This window comes from Eurytemora carolleeae, unplaced genomic scaffold (assembly GCF_000591075.1).
Source record: "Eurytemora carolleeae unplaced genomic scaffold, Eaff_2.0 scaffold1896, whole genome shotgun sequence".
NCBI lineage: Eukaryota > Metazoa > Arthropoda > Copepoda > Calanoida > Temoridae > Eurytemora > Eurytemora carolleeae.
Genome location: NW_019397789.1, coordinates 1 through 24,589, shown reverse-complemented (window position 1 = coordinate 24,589; position 24,589 = coordinate 1). Strand labels below are relative to the sequence as shown.

The following is a 24,589-nucleotide window of genomic DNA, read 5'->3' as shown; positions in this document are numbered from 1 at the left end:
AACAGTACCATTAATACCGTTGTCTAATCAATAATGAATTAGAATGAATGTTTACAAATAATTGAAAGCTGTTTTTTCAATTGTGACGTAATTGTGACGTTACAAAAGTGAAGGTAAAAATATGGGAATGAGTGGACATAAACACTTTCAAACCATACAGAAACCAAAACATCTTTCGTATAATCCTGATATGCCAAACTCCTTACTTAACTAACACCCCACCGGTGTACATTTGAATATCCGTGCTGGGCCAACCTTTGCGGTCCTAGTTTGGACTGTACCGCCAATTTACAATTACTAAAGAGGTAGACCTGTGTGTACTTTATCAGCTTAATACTCTGCTGCAAATCTATCACAAACTCTACCCTCTCTACCTCTATAGGTTTATAACATCCATAAGCTGTGTTGAGCTGTCTATGTGTAGATATAAACAGGAACAGGTAAACAAGATGACAGCAAGTAGGGTCGAGTACTAAAAATAACTTATATTTGAGAGTTATAAAGATAGAAACGAAATAGGGATTTATATTACAACATTATTGATCAGATAAAGGTTTCAAGGGTACCGCTGTAAATTGGGAATTGCTATCTTTTCATGGAGGGTTCTTTGGAATACCGCTTACACTCCCTTTAAACAAAACTTGATAATAAAAAAAAAACCTTCACATTACCATTTGCCCCTCCCTTCTACATCCTCCGGCCTCCTTAACTCCATCAAATGATTAAATGTGCTTTTTCCAGACTTAATAGGATTTAAATGCAGTTAAGTTCTCTCAGTAAATTCAGATAACTGTTGGTCCAGAATATATAAAGAAATATGACGCTTTTAACAATTATTATTATACTAATTAAATATATATTTAAAAATAAGGTTATTGGAATGGAAGGGGATGTAGGACGGTTGGATGGAGTGGGATGTGAGGGTAATGAATGTTGTTGCTGTTGTATAATTAAAATGTTGTCCAGTAATACCATATGGTAACTTTAGTCACTGCATGGTCAGATAAATCTTTACCTTGGAGTTTACATAGTTCAGGGGTTCAACTGTATACGCATCTTTATACATACATTTCACGCATATTACGTTTAACTACAATAAGTATATACGCAATTTGAATATATTAACATTCCATAATTAAGCTGAAAAAGGGAAGGGGTTTGCTGTAAAGTTTGGCATGTAATGGGAGTGTGCATCTCCCCTAGGTATGTTAGGGGTGAAGCCCACTCCCCCGGGTGACAAGTAGTTTAATTAGTGGTTTCGAAGGTGAAATAAAATTGTCCATTCATCTTCTAATTGTCAACACTTCCTAGCTCCCTCATTCTTTTTCTTTAGTCTTTTATATTCACAGGATGTCCCAACTGGACTTGACCAAAATTTGGAAATCCCAAAACTTTGGTTTTTCGGAATACTATAAAAAATGGATGTTTTAAGGTGTTTTAGGGTGGTAAGTTTTAATCCCCTCCCTCCTCCAAACAAAATTTAAGTCAATATTTTTACAAGTTGAATGGTAATATAATTTTTTCCCGAAATAGAATCATATTTGGACATTTTTTTCAGAAAACAAATCATGCAAGACAATTTAATTTTTTTTTTAAATTATGTAAAAGTTCCCCAGTCAAGATTAGGAATATTTGAAATGAAGGGATTCGATTTGACAATGTAAAAATTACAAAATTCTTACAGAAAGTTTACATTTCACAAGAAAGAAAAGAAACGGCAATTTTTCCACATTTTTCTGATTACCACGCGCTGTACCTTGATGACCCTTCCCAAATCCACTAAACCACATATCTTTATCTTAAATCATGGTTACGTGAATTGAATACAATTACATGCGCCATGTATCCGACCCGTGCGCCTTGTGGAAAAAAATTACCGCGTTCAGTTCTCCGGAAAACTTGGAACCAGGACCATGCGAGCGTTTATAACATTTACAGTGCTCGGGTAAGTTTAAGGTTAAAAGTGTGGAGCAAGAAATATCAAAGTGAAATATTGTGAATTAAAGACGTAGAAAGGGCTGATAACGGGAATAAGCCCCCCCCCCCTTGGATAAATACCTGTATAGATGAAAACCCCAAAAGAGTTGCGAACCTTGCTTATAATGTGAAAACATGAACCTTAAATTCTTTAAAAGGAAGCTTGGTTGTTCATACATTTTATTTACTCATTTACATAAAGAAATTCGCACGCCGCTTTCAAGTGGTGTTAAGGTGCAAGTTTCCATTTAGGTAGAGAAAAAAAGGTCGTCTGCTTTAAATAGATTTTAGTACAAAGATGACAATGTCAGTGCAGCTGTATTCTTACGTCAATAAAGTTTTTGTCCGACAATAGTGATAATTTTAGACTAAAGTGCTTATCTTACAGTAAAATAAGTGCAGCTTTAGGTGTACTTAATTTTCTGTTTTTACACTTCTTCAGAAAATTTGGAGAAATTTTCGTTTTTCTTGTTATATTTGACACTTGTGACGTCGTGTATAATTGGTCCATTTCTCTGTTGCCACCTATTGTACTTGATAATCTATTTGGTTTGATTCACAACGGAACCCTTTAAACTGGAGAATAGACATTACACAATTTGGTTCCAAAAGGCACTCAATTTTCATCAAGAAAAAAGGGATTTTTCTGTCTTCCTAGTTTCGAATGGTCACTTGAAAATATTCTTACAGAATTTCTTAAGAAATCTAGATGTCCATATTTTATAAATTTTATTCTTTTTTGATTTGGTTACACCCATAGCATTCATTGTGTATTACAAAATAACTTATTGCAAAGTTTTTTTCTAGCTTTTAATAAAAAATAAGCTGAATGTTTAAAAGTGCGTGTTTAACGAATATGACGTAACAATGGTTAAGGAAATAAGAGTGACGTAGCGAACAAATATGGAGTAAGAGATGTTTTGAAAAATATGTTTCGTTTTAAACCCTAAACATTAATAATATTATTCAAATTTAAAATTTTAGTACAAGTAAATTGAATCTCTTTCAAAAAAAGATTAATTTTTTAAAATCAAATTATAATCAACAATTTTTTAACTCAATATTAAAATTACAGTAACTTCTTAAATTTTTTCAATCAGAATCAATTTTTTCTTTTCTGTATGAACTTTTAAAAATTTTAAAATCGAAATTTCTTTGTATAATTTATAGTTATAGTAATTTAATCTAGATTATTTATTGTAACTTGATTTTATTAAGTTATCTTTGATATATAAAGTAGTAATCTTTGTTTATTTGTATGTACGATCAAAACCCAGGAACACTTGACCGATTTTACTCAAATTTTTATTGAGAAACTCGAAAGCCATAGGTATTGTTAAATCAGAGTTAAATTTCTTTGTACTCTCATTGAAAACTTAAGAGCTTTTGTTTACATTTCTAATTAAGAGTTTTACAAATTAGAGTCATTCATTAGTTTAGGACACTGATAACTAGTAAGATTACTGATAAACTTTGTCTTTGCTATCTTCTTCACACTGTAATTCATAAACATGATTCTAATATTACGTTACTCTCTGTTACAACCCTTCCGCTGAGTACCCACCCTTTCTCTTATAGTTTTCACCCCCTCCTTACCTTATTCCTGATTTATCATCGTTGTTTTGTTTAAAATGTACACTGTACAGTGTACATCCATCTATTTATTTACAATTCTTATTCGCTTATAATGGGCCAACCAATCAAAACAACCTACTCTGGTTAGGCGGGTCCAAACTACATAGTAAATTATGATTATTTATTTGTATTATCTCGTGCTTTGTGGTTGAATAAAAATATGAAAATGAAATGATTAGTTTTGTGAATATAAACAGTGTGTCCCAATAACCATGCCATGTACAAGAGTGGACTAAAAGATCGTCTTTGATCTCAGAGAGTTCCCAGAGATATCTAAAGACGAAAAGTGATCGAATAATAATAATGTTAACATAATAAGGTTGCCTATGGAGAAGAATTTAAAATTCATCTATGGTATCTATGGAAAATAATGGTAATATCTATCTATGATCTATGGTATATATTTAGAAGAATTGTAATATCTATATCTATGGTATCTATGAAGAATTGCAATACTATCTATGGTGTCTATGTTGAGAAATGTTAATGTAAAGAGAATGGTGTTGTATTGATCTTTGTGCACTTTTCCTTGCCAATTCTTTGCAATAATGAACTATAGATGAAAATACTTGATAGATAGATAAACATATTGTTCAGTATATAGATAGATAGATACATAGATAGATAGATAGATAGATAGATAGATAGATAGATAGATAGATAGATAGATAGATAGATAGATAGATAGATAGATGTATAGATAGATAAATAGATAGATATATAGATAGATATATAGATAGATAGATAACTATAAACTATCTAAACTAACTATCTATCTATCTATCTATCTAGATAGATAGATGGGTAGATAGATGGATAGATAGATAGACAGATAGATAGCTAGATAGCTAGATAGCTAGATAAATAGATAAATAGACAAATAGATAAATAGATAAATAGATAAATAGATAAATAGATAAAAAGATAAATAGATAAATAGATAAATAGATAAATAGATAAATAGATAAATAGATAAATAGATAAATAGATAAATAGATAAATAGATAGATAGATAGATAAATGTACATCTGTGGCCAAAACTATTATTTGATTTGATGATTAAAGACAACCTGCAAAATACATACATACAACTAGAAGGATTTTTAGAAGCCTAAGCTGGGATATTTTGATGTTGGTATTCGCATAATCACAATAGTTTGATCTTGATATCTCCTGCGGACAACTTTAATTTGAGGATCAATGTCTTCATTTCTGAGTAATATCACCATGGAAAAATATCGAATTTAGATAAAGATTAAGCATTGATCTCGTTATGCATAGAGTTACCTATTACCTATTACCTATTACCCATTACCCATTACCTAGTACCTCACACCTATAATGCCTATTACCGATTACATTACTTATCTTATCTTTATTAAAATTTATTAATAGTTTATAACTTATCACTAGATGAATACTTTTAATTAAAAAAATATCTTTTTATAGGTGAAATATATCAATATTAAATATTATTCCATCTTTTTAAACATACGCAAAATATTTTTCTTTCAAAATACCTTTATTTGTAAAATCTCCTTTTTTCATTTATTGATAAAGTCATATTTAAGGCTAAAGAGATTGTTATTGTAATTAGTGTAGTTTCATAGTACCCTCAACTAAAGAGATTGTTATTATAATTGTTGTAGTTTCATATTATACCCTGAACTAAAGAGATTGTTATTGTAATTGTTGTAATTTCATAGTACCCTCAACTAAAGAGATTGTTATTGTAATTGTTGTAGTTTCATATTATACCCTCAACTAAAGAGAAATTTTTATTGTAATTATTGTAATTTTATATTACCCTCAAATAACGAGATTGTTATTGAAATTGTTGTAATTTCAAAGTACCCTCAACTAAAGAGATTGTTATTGTAATTGTTGTAATTTCAAAGTACCCTCAACTAAAGAGATTGTTATTGTAAATGTTGTAGTTTCATAGTACCCTCAACTAAAAAGATTGTTATTGTAATTGTTGTAGTTTCATATTACCCTCAACTAAAGAGATTGTTATTGTAAATGTTGTAGTTTCATAGTACCCTCTACTAAAGAGATTGTTATTGTAATTGTTGTAATTTCATATTACCCTCAACTAAAGAGATTGTTATTGTAATTGTTGTAATTTCATATTACCCTCAACTAAAGAGAAATTTTAATTGTAATTGTTGTAATTTCATATTACCCTCAACTAAGGAGATTGTTATTGAAATTGTTGTAATTTCAAAATTACCATCAACTAAAGAGAAATTTTAATTGTAATTGTTGTAATTTCATATTACCCTCAACTTAAGAGATTGTTATTGAAATTGTTGTAATTTCAAATTACCCTCAACTAAAGAGAATTTTTTATTGTAATTGTTATAATTTAATATTACCCTCAACTAAAGAGAAATTTTATTGTAATTGTTGTAAGTTCATATTACCCTCAACTAAAGAGATTGTTATTGTAGTTATTTTAGTTTCAAATTATGCCCTCAACTAAATAGATTGTTATTGTAATTATTGTATAAGTTTCAAATTACCCTCAACTAAATAGATTGTTATTATAATTATTGTAGTTTCAAATTATACCCTCAACTAAAAAGAAGGACATGATTGATTCACAAAGGAACTCTAAACATAATATATCAGATTAAAAAATGTGGAAGATATTTTCGTTTTCTATCACTTGAAAAGTGTTAAATTCTCACAATTAAACTACAATTGTTGGCCCCAAGAAAATTGATTCTTGAAATAAAGTAACAAGCAAGGCAGCAGAGGTCGGTAGTTGAAGGGTATTTATTTTCCCTCACTATTGATCCCGATCAGTGCAGCTGATACACAAACAGAACAAACAAGGCAGCTGAGGTCGGTAGTTGAAGGGTATTTATTTTCCCTCACTATTGATCCCGATCAGTGCAGCTGATACACAAACAGAACAAACAAGGCAGCTGAGGTCGGTAGTTGAAGGGTATTTATTTTCCCTCACTATTGATCCCGATCAGTGCAGCTGATACACAAACAGAACAAACAAGGCAGCTGAGGTCGGTAGTTGAAGGGTATTTATTTTCCCTCACTATTGATCCCGATTACTGCAGCTGATACACAAACAGAACAAAACCGTCTCAAAAATCGATAATAATGAAATCCCTTTATTTCCTGAAGAATTACATTTTATTATTGTGAGTACAAATAATAAAAATAATGTTTAAAATGGAAAAAAAATCCTTACAATATATTTGACTGAGTTAGGAACAAACAATGGTTTGAAGAGTACTAAAAAGACATTTTAAACATTTAAAAATGAAATGACAATTGATTATCAACGAAAATCACTGTTTTTATATGAAAATTATTCTTTGTTTAACTTTTGAAAATAGATTCACTACACGTGAGGTTTGTTTGTAACTCCATCGGAGAGAGGAGGGGGGGGGGAGTTGAAATTGTTTGGTATGGCTGTGGCTGTCAAAAATGACTTTACAACGGAGTGTTCATTGTTTAGGGTCAACAACAATGTTTATGTTTGCAGTTATATTATAAAAACCCCAGACTAAAAACAATTGCTTTGCTTATTATAATTCTGAATAGGACAAAGCTTTTAGCATTGATGTGAATAGTAAATTTCGTTCTAGAAATAGAAAAATGGAAAAATCGGCATTTTTTTCGCCAAAATTGTCTTTCGTTGGGAACCCTACTTGAAACTAAATTGCGTAAACAGACGCTTTAGACCACGAATAATTGTCCTAACAAGTTCGACTTACGAACAAGATCTAATGTTCTAGTCTCTATATCTTTACAACCTGATTATTGATAGCTAAATCTTTAATTTTTTAATGTTGACTATTATATCAAGTTAAATTCAAAGTTTATCTAGCCATTTTGCAAAAAATAGAACGAAAAATAATCTTTGATGCAAGGTACTAATGCAAGGAAAGTTATTTCAGAGGTGTACGGATTTTTTGTACTGCAGTGTAATGTCTTTGGGCGAAAAAGTAAACACAAGACGGATGTCGAAGCCTGACATGGAATCCTTTTTCACAAAAATAATCTATGAAATATTCTATTATGTGAATTTTCAAGATTATCAAAATTAAATGCTTTTATCCTCCTCTGCTACTAGACAAACACTGATGCATCTATTCTTGTTTACAAATTCCGCCCCAGAGAGAACTGGTTTCAATATGTACGCAGAGTATACGCGACCGCAATTAACTTTCCTCGCATTAGTACCTTGGAGTCGATGCATATGTTCAGATCAATGGTTCAGATCCGGTTCCTTAGTTTCCATATTTTCATCCATATTTAAAATATTCATCTAACTTGCAAATTAAAGCAAATTGCACTTTAGATTGAAATTCTAAATGTTTTCAATCATTATATCCTTTAGTTGTATAAGTTATTAACAAGAAAAAAAAGTTTGAATTCCTAATATGAATCCTGATAAATCTACTTTTTGCTAAAAATAAAGATATGTAGAACTTAGAGGTTACAAAGTTGTACAAGCAAAATTTCATAAATTTGACCTTCTATTCTGTTGCTGAATGTCATAATCAGAAATAGTGTTCGTTTAACTACTGTAAAAATGTTATGAAAAAATAGAATAACTAACAAAATTGTAGTCCTACAGTCCTAACCTCCCCCCTTTAACAAGGAAAAACAAGAAACTTTAAAGCTTATAGAGAATGCAGTTTTGTTTTTCTTTCTGTGTGAAGAAAATAAATTGTGTTTATTTAGGTTTGTGTCTGGTAGATTGCAATATCCACCATCTTCAGACATTATTCAAGGATATGGTCAAGCTGCTCCACCCTCACAGCTTATAGGTCAATTTAGCAGCACCAACCAAGGAAGCACGTCGGGTCTACGAGCTTCTTCCCAGTTTGGACTTGGCAGGTTAACAATATTTTGTTTATTAAAAATGTTTGGAAATCCTCCAACTAACACCAAAAAATTTGAGAAATCTTAAATCATTATTTTCTCAATAAAGTACAACCAGAAAATGTTCACAGAAAGAGAAACACTAAACAGAACTAAAAGCCCTGAGAAGCGTCTTATTACATCTATAACATAGTTTTCAGCTTTCTATAATTAAATTATTATGTTATTTTAACAAATTCGAATTTAGGAAGCGACAGGCAAATGCAGGAAAGATCGAATTTCAAAATGGCGGATTTCAAAATGGTGGATTTCAAGATGGCGGCTTTGAGCCCCAAAGTAATCGCTACCCTCCGACTGGAATCAGGAATATTGGAAATATATTCAAAACCTTTCTAATTGAAACATCTAATGTTAGGTCACTCTACCCCTCATAATTTATGCAGAAAACTTTCCTGGAATATTTCCGTTTGAGAAAATGTATTTTCAATTATTCAAGATTTACGAGCCCTGAAGATCTGGTGAGTGGACCACCTTCAGGTAACAGAATCTGTAATAATTAAAGGGACCTTCGACGAAATTTCAAGCGGCCTTTATTTAAAGGGACTGTAGCCAAAATTCTGTGTTACTCTCAGGGTTATATTGACCGCGATATACTCTTTAAACCTTCATCTGAACAACAGTAAACAAGCTATCGCCGTTACTCGTTTTCTTATCTCTAAGAGTGTTCAATTCTGTAAAGTCTTTGTCCTTGAATAGCAAAAATCCGGGAGTCCCATTTTTAGAAAACAGTGATATTTTTATAAACACCTACGAAGGTTTAACGGATACCGTTGTAAATCAGGCATAGATCGAGGATCATTTTGAAATACTTGTTTTTTCAATAGAAAAATGATAACTTTCCACTGTAAGTTCTTTATACAAAAGACTTTCGAAATTATGTGGCAGCGACTAGGCAGGAAATGAACATAAATTATACATTAGTTTAAAAGATATCAATTCACCCCCCCCCCCCCCGGAAAAAATCTGAAATTGAAAAACTAGAAAATTAAATATTGACTTTAACATTTATAATAGTCAACTAAGAAACAAAAGGCAAGGAAAAAAACTATTTTTGTTATTTTCAGACAAAATCTAAAAATCAGAAAGACAACAAAAAAATAAAAGTATTGACAAAAAAATTTGGAATACTTTTAAATTCTAAAATCGAAAAAAAAGAAGTGTTAGTTTTCAGAAAAAAATTTAAATTTTCGAATTGCACTGTTATAAGATTTTTAAATGTTGGATTTTCCTAATTTTATTTAATTTTTCCTTGAAACCGGTGTTCCACCCTGATGCCCAAGCAACAATGCTTGAAAGCATTTATATATTAGTGTCCTTGATTTAAACAGCGTGCACATATCATAAACTCAAGAGCAGAAAACTTTAAATATGACATAGTTTAAAGTTTCATCGTTTCATAGTTTAGTTTCGCAGTTTCATACTTTCATAGTTTCATAGTATTGTAGTTTCATAGTTTCATCGTTTTATAGTTTCATAGTTTCATAATTTCATAATTTCAAAGTTTCATAGTTTCATAGTTTCATAGTTTCATAGTTTCATAGTTTCATAGTTTCATAGTTTCATAGTTTCATAGTTTCATGGTTTTATAGTTTTAAAGTTTTATAGTTTCATAGTTTCATAGTTTTATAGTTTTATCGTTTTATAGTTTTATAGTTTCATAGTTTCATAGTTTCATAGTTTCATATTTTTATACTTTCATAGTTTCATAGTTTCATAGTTTCATAGGTTAAAAGTTTCATAGTTTCATAGTTTCATAGTTTAGGAGTTTCATAGTTTCATAGTTTCAAAGTTTCATAGTTTCATAGTTTCATAGTTTCATAGTTTTATAGTTTCATAGTTTCATAGTTTTACAGTTTTATAGTTTTATAGTTTCATAGTTTCATAGTTTCATAGTTTCATAGTTTCATAGTTTCATAGTTTCATAGTTTCATAGTTTCATAGTTTCATAGTTTCATAGTTTCATAGTTTCATAGTTTCATAGTTTCATAGTTTCATAGCTACATAATTTCATAGTTTCATAGTTTCATAATTTCATAGTTTCATAGATGTTAACATGAAGCTAAAATTTTTTTTTGATGCATAGGTTAGGGTGGAGGACATTTTGAATTATTTTTGAACATTTTCCGACGTACTTTTTGAACTGTTTTTAAATCCTCCCTTGCACCCAAACCATTAAAGTTAAATGTATATTTTTTTAATGAGCAGGCCTTGAAAAATAGGACTAAGGGCATGCATCAACCCTAAGGGCAAAATCATATTAAGGGGGAGGGAACCCCCCCTCCCCTCCGCCTATATTAGACAAAAAAGCCATGTCGGAAAGGGTTATAGGACAAAAATCTAGCAATTGGAAATTACTAAGATCTAGAATTTTATAATCAAAATACAGGAAAATAAAAAAAAGTATTATTTTGAATTTCCTCGAATTACATATATCGTTAATTTTAGTTTATATTTCGTTATCAGATGTCCTAAAAAATCTAATATAAAAATCTGATTACTCATTTCAACCATATTCCGATTGGGCTATTTTTGTCAAATGTAAATTGGGCAGGGGGCTGTTTTCCACCCCCCCCCCCTATGCCCTTAGAGTTGAGATAGGGGAGTTTTTTAAATGTGGACCACCCCCCCCACCCCTCATTACCACAAACCACAGCGGTGTATCAACTATAACCGGAAGTCCTTAATCAAAACAAATTTAATCTGTATCTAGAAACATGATGGTTGAATGAAGAAGTGAATCTGAATAATACATCAATTCTGATTTGTAATTGCTATTTAAATTTTTGTATCCATTTACTTTTAAATTCTATATCTGTTTAATATTTGATTTTTATGTATAGCTTAACTAAATTTTAGAAATAGAAAATAAAAAAAAACAATTTTTTAAAAACGAAAGATATTTACTTTAAGCTAATTGATATAACAATATAATTTATTATTTATAAATTATTATAAATCCCTGACTATGACAAAAACGGTGTACCGTTATCCATGAATATCTTGTTTACCCTAAAATTACCCAATTAAGTGAACGGTCCCTTTAATGCCTAGTGTAATAAGTATTTAGCAATAAGAATTCTAAATTCTTTAGCCATATATTAAAAAGCATTAAATAGAAAAAAGAATATACATTGAATCCCATAAACTCTTAGGCCGTGTCTTGAGGGGGGGGATGCAGCATTCCTTTAACACCCCCCCCCCCCATAAGTAAAATGCAAAACAAAAAACTGAGGGGAGCGCATAAAATTAGCATAGTGGGGTCGTTTATTGTATCCCCACTCCCTGACTCAAACTCTAAAACCGCCCTTTGCATAAACCTGCACAATGACTGCATGTTTAATATTCATAGGAGTATTTAAGATTATAAATTGATCTCACTATTGTCTTTCTATTCCGCAGTTGTATGAATCCATTGTAGTAAAATTTGGATAAAAGAATAGACTATTCAAATAGATTTGAGAAAATTAAAGAATAAAAGTTTAAAAGACAATATATTGAAAGAAACATTCTCTAAATTCTTTTATTTTTTCATTTCCATCATTATTTTATCATTACAATTACTATAATTATATATACACATAGATCTGTAGTACAATAGAATTTAATTAAAATATAATTATAATAAAATAGAATAATGCACGCAATTACAAAATTGACAAGTGTTGACAATTTGACAGTTAACGGTTTTTTGAAATCATAAGAATTAAAAAGGTTCTGAAGGAATTGAGTCTGTGCCACAAACTCTGATTTTCTAGTCCCTATATCTTAACATCCCAATGTCGTAGACCTTAGATATTTCAAACTATGAATTCTTAGAAAGACTCAATTCCTTTACATTTAACATTTAAAATCCAAGACATAAGTATTTTAATAAAAAAGAAGGGTTTCTTAATTTTTGTTCAAATTTAGTATTTTTTGTTAAGTGGGACCAAAACCAGTCAAATGTGGACGGTCCCAATGTCCATGTGCCATATGGGGACCTCGTATATAATTTGACGATCAAACAGGGACATGGGGACCAAAATGGCCACTCGGTCAATTTGGTGTTCAAATTTAGTATTTTCAGCGTTCTATAGCTCTGTAGATCTTAGTATCAGTTTTATTTTTATCTATTTACATAGAATTGTATATATATATATATATATATAGAATTGTATAGTTTCTTTTTGGTTTGTTTGAATTCTCACGTAGAGAAACCCTTATTTGTATTGCACTAATTGTTTTTTTAGTGTAACCTTACTCGATATTAGAAGTGTTTTATTTCCACGAAGGATTTCAGGCAATAATTCACAACGATACCCTTAACAGCTTTTTCTGATAAAGTATCAATTATATATTTATGATTTTGTCTATTTGAACTGTTTTTTCATTCGAAGTTTTGATTTGCGCATTTCTTGCTTACATTCGTATTGCGCTAATTGTTTTTTTTAGTGTAACCTTACTCGATATTAGAAGTGTTTTATTTCCACTAAGGATTTCAGGCAATAATTCACAAAGTTACACTTCACAGCTTTTTCTGATAAAGTATAAATTATATATATTTATGATTTCGTCTATTTGAACTATTTTTTCATTCGAAGTTTTGATTTGCGCATTTCTTGCTTACATGAAATTTACAGAGATGAATACTTTTCAAGCCGGAAAAATGACGACATCTTCCATATTTCATATCAGATGAAGGGTTCAATGGGAAACATTGGAAATCGGAAATTGCGATCCACCTAAATTCGGTAAAAGTAAATATTTCTATTTACTGATAGGATTCATCACTAATTGGATAATGAGAATGAGATAGATAGAAAGATAGATGTTACCGCCATACTATTTCTATTGGTTCAGAATAGACACCAAACACATGACTGAACCCTGATTGGATAAGGCGCTAATGGAATCAGCATACAAGCGTGGATCTTTGCATGGAGGGTCCCTTGAAATTACGCTTACAGTCCCTTTAATGAAAACTTTTGTTCAGGCACTATATAACGTTTTTTTTACGGGAAAAATTTAAAGGAACCGTTGACATAAACTCTATAATTTGGTTCCCTTTGAAATCATTGTTTGATCAACAAGATGAAAATAGTGTTTTTTTCCTCTGAAAATTAAGAATTTTTTCTTTTAAAAGCTTCTGTTTTTTTTAGAGAATTTGTACAAAGCATATCTGGCCCGGGCACAAGATCAATCAGCAGAAGAGAAGGAGTTCAGTAACAACATTTTTGGAATTAACTCATTTAGGTGATTTACAGTTACACGCTTTGGGAAACCGATTAAGCATTTTGATCCACGTTTATTTATTTCCAATAAAGATTGAATGAAACATCGATATTTATCACTTTAAAGTGTCATGCTTCGTGGAACACCCTGTACATGCAACTCCTTTGGGCTTCTTCCTCAGGGGCATTGTGAGCACTAAGGAATCTAGTGTCCTATCTGTTATTTTAACTAATCTATATGTTACTAAGTATCGATCACAAAGGTTAAAGCTAGTAACGTTGTGATTTGGGCTTAGATTAATTAAGATAAAAGCCAGATAGGTCACTAGATGTCGTCTTTTTAAGAGGAATTTCGCGTAGCCTGTACTACGCCGACTGCGCGAAACTCCTGCGGGCTTCTGCCTCAGGGTTATTGTGAACGAGTTTCATCCAAATCTTGAAAAGACGACATCTGTTGACCTATCTGTTATTTTATTTAATATATATTTAGTTAAACTTGCGGGATTAAAATTATAAAGTTATAATTTCTGATTTTTATTCATAGAGCTAGACTCTGAGGGATTTATAATTTTAAAATCTCAAAATTAAATCATTTTCGCAGAAAATATTTTGAAAGTAGGACATGCTTTATTTGTTTATTAACCCAAAACAAATTGATTTTCATTACATCCCTATAAACCTGTTTTTAATGATTTTTATCAAATTAAATTTTTTATTTCAGATCTTCTGGAAATGATAAGGTAAGAATATTTTTTGTTTATATTATTAATTTATTAAACTATGAAACAATACATTTCTTTATTTGAAGAAAAGTTTCAAATCTTTTGCAGAGAAAACAGAACTTTAAAACATTTTTCATCTGATTCAAACTAGAATATGTCGTCTTACTAATTTTACCTAAAGTGACTTGGAACTTTTAAGTCAACTTTCATCTTGTCCGATTCACAATTTTCTCTTTACACCTGTATAGAATGTAAAAAATGACAAATTCTAACATTTTCCTCAGATATTTTTAAAGCCCAAATGCTCAAACGATTAAACGATTAAAAAAAATTTACAATTATACAAGCATTTAAGATTATATTGTCGTGAATCGGACTTGCCATATTTTAATGGAGAGCTGTTTAAAATTTAATCTCCTGTTCAACGAAATAACCAACCTTAAATTCCCTCCTTTTTTAATTCCAGGGAGGATAATTACTTATCCTCCCTATTTACAGGGAGGATAATTACTTATCCTCCCTATTACAGGGAGGATAATTACTTATCCTCCCTCTTTACAGGGAGGATAATTACTTATCCTCCCTCTGTGATCCATACAGATTTATCAAATAAATAGTTCTCTAATTTAATTTTATATTTACATTTATCACTCTCTTAATCAATCTCTTAATCATAATTGATAGTTTTATTGATTTCATTATTATTTTATCCCCCACGGTTGGTTATTTCGTTGAACAGGAGATTAAACGATAAATTACTACTTAACCGGGAGTTTTCATTAGGATAATTAAATTGAGGGGAAAACCACTTAGCCGAGGGCCTCCAAGACCTTTTTGGGGTTCTAAACCTCACGAGCGTAAATCTCCCGGTTAAGTAGTAATTAATAGTTAAAACGTTTTTAAAACAGTCCTTTTAGTTTTTATCTGTCCTTAACCTTGAATGCACTTATTCTAAATAATATCTCTGAAATTTTGAGAGTTATGGGATTGCATTTATTTTGGAAAATCATTCCATCTTTTTATTGCAGAAAATTCAGTCTACCTATGATCTAGCGACTCCAGTTGTACTCTCTAAACCCTCCAGTGTACTGTCTGACCCCTCAAGTGTAACCGGTTCTGGCCAGTTTCAACCAAACCAAAACTGGTTTGGGAAAAAACAAACAAATCTACTACAATATCCAAACCAGAACAACAGCAAAACAAGGTTAGACAAACTTTTTGATTTTAGTTTAAGAGTTTTAATTTTTGGAGAACATTTTTTTTTCAAATTCTGGAATCTTTTTTTAAAACAATGAGAAGCAGAAAACTCTGGAATAGGAAGACGACTATTAGACCTAAGTTATGACTTTAATAGTTCAATGAGCATGCGCCACAGTAATTGTGAAGTATAAACATACTTCATGAGTGAGCTATACTATTTGCTTTGTAACAACACCAGATACACTTCATTATTGCTTTTATATGTTCTTCCTATTCCACAGTTTTCTGGTTGGTATCCTATTAATCTATAGAAACAAAATGGTGGTATCCTGTTCATCTATATAAACAAAATGGCGGTATCCTATCAATCTATAATAAACAAAATGGTGGTATCCTATTAATCTATAATAAACAAAATGGTGGTATCCTATTATCCTAGGCGATTATATCCCTACAATAAAGACGACTTTTTGATATCAATTTTAATTTATATCAAGCTGTTAAACAGCGTGGATACACATAAACATAGAAGTCAAGAAAAGCTGTCAATAAAAAAAAGCTTCTCTTTGATTACTTGTAAACTTGGAATTGAAAAAAAGCTTGCGAATAATCAAAACTTAAAAAAGTCGTCTTCATTGTATTGAAATAATCGCCTACCATTGTATAATAAACAAAATGGTGGTATCCTATTAATCTACATATATAAAAGTGAGTGATCGGAAGGTTTCTAAAAGTTGGCAACTAGAAATAGATCTTTATTTCTTTTCCTCGGATGAATAAAGACTGAGACAATTTATCCATTTATTCATTTTTATGTATATCTNCCCCCTCAATACAATATTGATGCAATACCTTTCACGTTTTCAGAGATAAATTAGTCATAACAGTCTAATAAAATTATAAAACTTTTTTTTTACCTAATAAGGATTTAAAAGACCTGTCGTGTAGTTTCAAGGAAAAATCGATGCGAATTTTATCGATTACTTATTGAAAACTAAGTTTAAAAGGAAAAGTGCGTTAAAGATCCTAATTTTCATATTGAACGAGAACTGAAGATGGACATGAGAAGGACTAAACTAACATAAATTTCTCTCTTCAGAACTCATGTACGCCACAAGTACTCAATGACATAAGAACAGCCAATGTTCACAACCGACCTAGTTAATCTATATAATAGAAATATCTTTAAACATCTTTTTACATCTTTATATCTTTCAAGATGAAAAATGTCGCCTTATGCGCAATCTATCTAGTTATCTATGGATAAGACCAAAGCGAAGTCTTAAAATTGATGCAACTGTTATAGCAGTCTGGATTTACAGGGTGTCCCATGAAACATGCCAGTTGGTGAATAGTTTTAAATGTCTTCCGATTGACAACGCTTTTTTTGAAATATCCATGATATGTTCTTTTTGAAAATAAATTATCACTTAACTGACTCTTCATTAGTTTGTTCACTTCTATGATCAGTGTACACCTAATATGCAAATATTTACCGAAATTTTAGTGAAAAGAAATTTCTTTCTAAAGTGCTTCAAAAACAAGAAAAGAAAATTTTAGAATTAAACACTTTTCAAGGTAGAAAACCAACGATATCTCCATAATTATGAATCAGGTGGGTACCATCATAGATTAATTAAAATAACAGATAGAACACTAGATGTAATCTTTTCAAGATTTGGATGAAACTAGTTCACAATAACCCTAAGGCAGAAGCCCAGAGGAGTTCGCGCAGTCGGCGTAGAACAGGTTTCTTTTGTAATTCTACGTAGACTAGCTGCGCGAAACTCATCTGGGCTTCTGCCTCAGGGTTAAATTGTGAACAAGTTTTATCCCAATCTTGAATTTTAATCTGTTATTTTAATTAATCTATGGGTACAATTGTGAATGAAAAATCACGACGACATTTATTTAATTAAGAAAACCATAAATCCCCTGAATCAGGTTAATTTATTACTGAACTGATTTAGGAATAATGTTGAGCTCTCCAGCCCTTCTCTCCAACTCAACCAACAGGTTAGATACAGGATTAAGCAGACAAAGAGTTATGTGGCTTCAATTGCTTTGTCTTTAGGTAATTTTTTGCTTCAAAATTTGGTAAAGTAATGCAATAAGGAAATGTTTAAAAAATTGGTTATTCTAAAGATTTGCTTGACATATGCTTTGTCAAACGACAGAAGATATGTGCAAAAAACGATGACAGAGCGATTTATATGACAAGAAAACTCGAAATTAATGGTTTATAGGACTAGAAAACACCCAGATCCCTAGATCGGGAGGTGAGCGGTTTCCATAAGGCAGAAAACGAGCATTAAGTCTAATGCTCGCTTTCTATAAGCAGAAAACGAGCATTAAGCCTAATGCTCGCTTTTTATAAGGCAGAAAACGCCCAAAACCCCCTTACGCTTGGTTTTAAGGGCGAGGGCGACAAAGTGTTTCAGAACCCCATCTGTCAAACACTTTTCAAGCTAAAAATATGACGTTATCCTCCCCATTATTAATCAGGGTTCAGGGTTTTTAGGGTACTATTGAGAATCAGACATGCTCCTGGAGGGTCACTTGAAATTACACGTTATACAGACCATTTAAATATCGTTTTTGGGACATCTTGTATTGTATTTTTTTTAGGATGGACTAGTACCCACTGAAGCTTGGTGGGGTAAAAAGAATATATTTACTACTCAACAATCTTTACCCAACAGGTAGATAATAATAATAATAATAATAATGATTTTTGTTTTAATATTGTTGACTCTAGTTATTATTCAGCAGATTTATTAGAGAAAGGAAAACCTTCACTCAGAGTCTAGTGCTTTAATGCTGTTAAAGCAATATTCTACAAAACTTATATTCATAATCAGAAAGACCCGGAATTATTTCATAATTAATCAGACGACTTTACAATCTAATTTGTAAAAATGTGATTATTGAAACGATAGTAAAAAAATAGCCATAGTCCTGCCAATTCCAAAATGTGGTCTGCCTTTATTGCGCGTTTAAACTGATCAGAGACTAACTATTAATCTACGGCTGATTTAGAAATTGCGGGATATTATTTTTTAAGAGAAATAATCAGAAATGTGTAATTCTTTTTTAATAACAATTAAATATCGGAATATTAAAAACTGCCAGATCTTCTAAACCTGGGTTCTCTATTTTCTTGTAATTTAACGCAGCATGCACATAACTCCTTTGGGCCTCTTCCTTAGGATTATTGTAAACGTAAAACTCCAAAATCTTGAAAAGAAGACATTTTTCTTTCAGAGTCCGAATTTAACCGGTTTCAATTTAGCGCCGGCTTAAATCTTAAAACATTTTATACATTTTAAGTGGAACAAACCATATTTGAGCCGCGTCTCAAATTTAATCCGTGGCTCAAATTCTTTAAATTCGGCCACTGTATTGTTATTAATCGTTGCCTGGTTTCATTATTCGATAGAGAACAAAAGAAGAATTTCCAAAAAAAATATATGTAAGGCTGTTTCTTGGTATGAATGTAAACAAATCTTAGTTGGGCAGCACTGCACCTATTTACGATACCCTGTTTCGGACTATATATTTTAATGGATATATTTGTTATTATTTTCTATTTTATTGTTTACAATAGATCTGTCGAAAGTGAGCGCCCAGTGACGTTGAATAATCCCAGTCTACCAGCAGTTGTAAACCAATCTAACAATCAACAGTTTAATCCAAGCAACTGGATAAGTACAAGGTATTCTCCAGTAAAAAGAATCTATAGCTTATTGTCTGTAGTGATGGGCAATAGCTAGATTCGTTTTCCAGAAACTTTTAATATTTTTAGACTTTTTAAAGGTTTCAAGACAATCTGAGAAGGAACCAACGATTTAAAATTGTATTTTGTAGAAGTTTGATGTATTTTCTTGTATTTTCTTCCAGGGTGACAAATTTGCATGTTTAGTAAAAGCAAACTTCTCAGAATAAAGTTTAAAATGTTTGATCCTCCTCGTCTTGTCGTAAAACCTTTTAAAAGTCTAAAAACATTAAAAGCTTCTGTAAAAGAAATCTGTCTATTGCTCAGTCCTATCTGTGTATGTATGGTTGAATCAAGGCGTGTTCTAGGACACACGTAGACAAAAAAAACTTTTCTCTTGTGAAAAGTAATCTGCGAGGTTTTGTGTTTTCTAGCTGGAAAACTGTTAAATTCTGATAATTTCTTCCTAACGTATATGCTGTAAAATAACGCAAGCAACCCTTGTGGAGAAACCACAGTTGAAAAATAATGAATGTATGAAAGTTTTTGCTTATTTCTCATTCATTAATTCATGATCAGAGAAAACTTTTCTGAAGCGGACAAGAGTTGGAGTATCAGTTTTAAGGGAACTAAAAACTAAAAGGAGTTTATGTTGATGAATGGTTGTCTTTATTAGGAAAACAAATATGCGAGGGCGCTTCACGCCCACTATTTTTCTTGTAACATAAATTTAACCCTAAAGGCTGGGGGGTCTGAATCTAAGCATAGACTCCTAGAAAAAGGCCTGTAGAGAATAGGTATTGGGTTGAAATGTATGTTCATAACCCAATTCTCAAGGCCAGCTCATTGAAAAAAAAATAAATGATTAACTTGTATAGTTTGGGTGCAAGGGAGGGTTGAAAATAATGCCCAAAAGGTCAAAAAAATGTAAAACATATTTTTTTCCTTAAAACAAAGATCAAAGTGTGACACATGTTTCATACATCCATTTTTTAAGGGCTTTTCGAAAATACAGTTTTTAGATTTTACTTTAGTTATAAGAAGGTTATGGGCTATTTTATATTTTTTTACAGACTGGACCCTACCCTGCCGTATGCATAAAAAAGATTTGTTTACAAAAAATCCTTTATATTTCTATTTATTAAAAGTCAAAAAAATTCACTGTGATAGTGCCAAAAATAAGAGTGCTAGGGCAAATTAACTAGAGGGGGGGGGCGCCGAACACCCCCCTCCCCCAGCCTGTTAGGGTTCAATTTGTAACTGTTGCTTCTGGTTCGCCCTTTTAACTATCGTTCTCCGACGAAAACATATTTTTTCTGTTTAAAGTGGTTTCTAAATTTATAATGTAAATTTTTTCTGGTGAAATGTTTTAGAGATGTTTTGACGTCAATTGGACACCAACAAACAAACAAAGTAGAATTTATTTATAAAAATATTGTTTCTATTATCAATGCTTCCTGATTGAAATTTGAATTTTATAATTAAAATTGTTAGAATAACTGGATAGTTAACTTTTTTAATAATGAAACTAACTTGTGTGAACTTATTTCACCATCTATGCAAACTTTGCTAAACTTTTAATTTAGATTAAAATTGACACAAACATAGAAGAGAAGAGAGATCATAAAACAATTGAGTTAACAAAGAAATGTTATAATGATATTATATGCGCTGAAAGGGTGTTTATAAGTGACCCTCCATGCTAAAGTAGCATTGACCAATTCACAACGGTACCCTTGAAACCTTTATCTGATAGATAATGTCGAAAATACTGTCCTTTTTCATGTATGAAAGTGTAAAGTTTTGATATGTTTTCCTAAAATTCAATTGATATGACACGATCAAGTTTAGGATTTTAACTGATCCTACAATCAAAGACTTAAAGGGTCCCTTTATGGATTGTTACTTTAAGGAACAACGAAAATCCCTTTAATTTATTCTATTTTCATTTTGTTAGGTCTGCCATAAGTCCAGGAGATTATGACGGGCTGAATAACGTAAGTTTAGTATAGTTCAATAACCTTTTATTCTTATTTACCATAAACATCATGAGAGGAATTAAGTCCCCCCCCCTTCAACACTCCCTCTCTTAATAAAAAATTGTTATCCTCTATTTTTTGATCTACAATTTGAATTTGTGCACAGCACTTGTTTTAATAGATAATTTCATTTTTATCATTTTTGGTGTCAATTGATTTGTTTCTTTTTTCATAATAAATTTTATTTCTAGGATGACTCTGGTGTGATTACTCTAGAAAACTTGATTCTCCAGGGAGCCCTGGAACCTCAGTCCTTCACCGTCGACGTGAAATCCAGCTATTCGGCCAGAAATGCCGCAAACTATTAATATCTGGCCGCAAATATTAATTTCTGCCCGACAAAAATGCCGCAAACTATTAGTATTTGACCAGCAGAAGTGCCGCAAACTATTAATATTTGACCAGCAAAAATGCCGCAAACTATTATAATATCTAAACAGCAGAAATGCCGCAAACTATTATAATATCTAAACAGCAGAAATGCCGCAAACTATTATAATATCTAAACAGCAGAAATGCCGCAAACTATTAAAATATCTGGCCAGCAGAAATGCCACAAATTATTAATATCTATGGTTTCCAACGAAAAAGGGGAAATTGTTTGCCGACAATTTTGCATTTTTCGTGGAAAAAATCATTCTTACCGAAAAATTTGCATTTTTTCGCATTTCTTTAGTCTGCCAAAAATGAGAAAAATTTTGCTATTTTCGTGAAATTTCGCTTTAATCTGTTTAAAGAAAAATTGCGAAAATTTCGCGGTAAAAAAAGGCAAAAATTCGAGAAAAAATTCTCTTCGTCAAAAAGGAATTGAGTCTTTGCCACAAACTCTGATTTTCTAATCACTATATCTTTGGAACCAAATGTTGCAGACCTTAAATATTTCAAACTCTGAATTCTGTTAGATCAAGTAATCTGAGTTTGAAATATCAAAGGTTTACAACATCGAGTTCTAAAGATATTAAGGTTTAAATATTTGATTTTGTTCCAAAGACTCAATTCCTTAATATTAAATAAAGTAAAGGGAGAAAGATTATTAATTATGATATTTTAAAACTTCTAATTAGGGTTTCCATTCGAAAAACGTTTGCGCAATTTTTGCGGAATGAAACGCAAAATTTTTCTTTCTTTGCGCAATTCCAAAACTAGAGTTTTGCGCAATTCCGCAATTTCGTAAAAATCAAACGGTTGGTGACGGTGTGTGTTTCTTAGAATTCAATTCTGGAAAAATCTTGTTTTGGAATGTTTTCCTATTGGTCACTTTTACATAATTGACCAATAACAGTTAAGAATCAATTTTTGACAATTTGTCTAAAAAGTTACATTTTGCGTAAAACTTGCGGTTTTGCGCAATGCGCATAAAAATTGCGCAAAACTAAAATTTCGTTTCATGCGCAATTTTCGCAAAATATTTCCAGCGCAAAAAAATAGTGCAAAACTCATTGCGTTTTATGGGCAAAAATAGCGCAAAAGTTCGCAAAAAATATTTGCGCGAAAATAGCGCAAATTTTGCGCAAAAGATTTAGCCATTTCGTGGAAACCCTATTTCTAATGCTGAGCTCACAGAGCAAAGAATTCCATAAGTTTTTTTGTGCAATTAATTGTTGCAGCTACAACACTTTTCGCGGAATTTGGTTCCCAAGCTATGATAAGACAAATGTTGTTTTATTTTTTTTAGTTTTGTGCATGAAAATTTAAGTGCATCACTAAAAGCATAAATTGGTAAACACATTTAAAAAAGGCCTATAAATTTGTGAAAATGTGTTGACGGATTTGCCAAAAAACGTATAAAGAGGGTTTCTGCTGCTATATACGGTACAAGAAAATCTCAGTACAGTACAATTGTATGTGAGCTGAGGTGGAAGAAATAGCCGTGCCGGTGCCAATCAACCAAAAGGAATTTTAACTTTTAACAATTTACGGGGCATTAAGAGACCATAATTCCAAAGAACCTTTTTTTGTTGAATTTTTAAAAGTTATTTTATAGTTGTTGTGCCTTTGAGACTTAAAACGGACTTTTATACGTAATTACATTAATTTATTACATTAATTTATTACATTAGTTTATTACATGGCCTGTTTGAATCACGACGGCGCGGTGTCCTTTAAGAGGTCACTTATTTATGAGAACGTCCACACTTTTTAAAGGGAGTGTTCGCGAAAAATGAAAGGGGGGTATAGGCTTAATGCGATAAAAAAGCGCTTTTGATCGCTTCTCATCTTACTTCTATCTGTTGCGTCTATAAGGAGACAATTGTTAAAATTATGAAAAATCAACTATATACAAATGTGGCGAAAGATAATCGATGACCAGAGGGTGTAATATCTGAATGATTTGTTTGAAATTAAATAGATTTATTTACGGTATAAGTCGTATGTTGCATCTTTCTGAATTTGTATTGATACTGCGTTCTTCGGTGTTAGTCGTTTTTAACAATTTTCTCCTTATAGACGCAACAGATAGAAGTAAGATTAGATGCGATCAAAAGCGCTTTTTTATCGCATTAAGCCTATACCCCCTTTCATTTTTCGCGAACACTCCCTTTAAGATAAAAAAGAGGAATAACTCCATCAACTTTGCTCAGACAAAGCTAAATAGACCAATAAAATATATGGTTTGTCACTTGCAATTACATCTACAGTCTCTTTAATGATGTATTTTTCCACTGTCTAAAGTGACTCTTAAATCTTGTATTAAGCAACCCCAAGTAAAAGTTATGTATCTGATATTATATATTGATGATTATATATATAGAAATTATGTAACTTAACACTTGTTCTCTGTTAATAAATTGTGTGCCTTTTCTGTCGCTTGTTTTATCTGTTCAGCATATTATATTTATTCAGTGTCCGAATTTAATGAATTTAAGCCACGTCTTAAATCCCCCAAAAACCGGTTTTAATTGACCACCGGCTTAAATCTTGAAAAATTTAATACAAATTTAAGTGGAACCAACCATGTTTGAGCGGCGGCTTAAATTTAAACCGCGGCTTAAATTCGGCCTCTGAACTTCATATTTTCATATTTTATTCCACATACATTTTTTTAGAAGCCAGACTAGAAGGGTACTGTCCCGGGTCACTTTATATTTTCTATATATGTACTGTACAGCTTGCTTTAAAGTCGACCATGTACTTGAAAAGAAGTTTACAATGGTCCGGGAGTGTTTGTTTAAA

At 31.4% G+C, this 24,589-nt stretch overlaps 1 protein-coding gene across 1 annotated transcript; it reads left to right on the top strand.

Annotated features, from left to right (window-relative positions):
* The first annotated feature begins 1,730 nt into the window (after positions 1–1,730).
* On the top strand, positions 1,731–22,092 carry LOC111715903 (uncharacterized). Its single transcript, XM_023491302.1, has 12 exons — positions 1,731–1,945; positions 8,329–8,484; positions 8,717–8,833; positions 8,966–9,006; positions 13,668–13,761; positions 14,461–14,479; positions 15,490–15,665; positions 17,632–17,677; positions 18,290–18,363; positions 19,269–19,376; positions 21,334–21,373; positions 21,607–22,092. The coding sequence occupies exons 1-12, from the start codon at positions 1,914–1,916 to the stop codon at positions 21,721–21,723; spliced, it is 1,020 nt and encodes a 339-aa protein (XP_023347070.1). The 5' UTR covers positions 1,731–1,913; the 3' UTR covers positions 21,724–22,092.
* Positions 22,093–24,589: the final 2,497 nt, after the last annotated feature.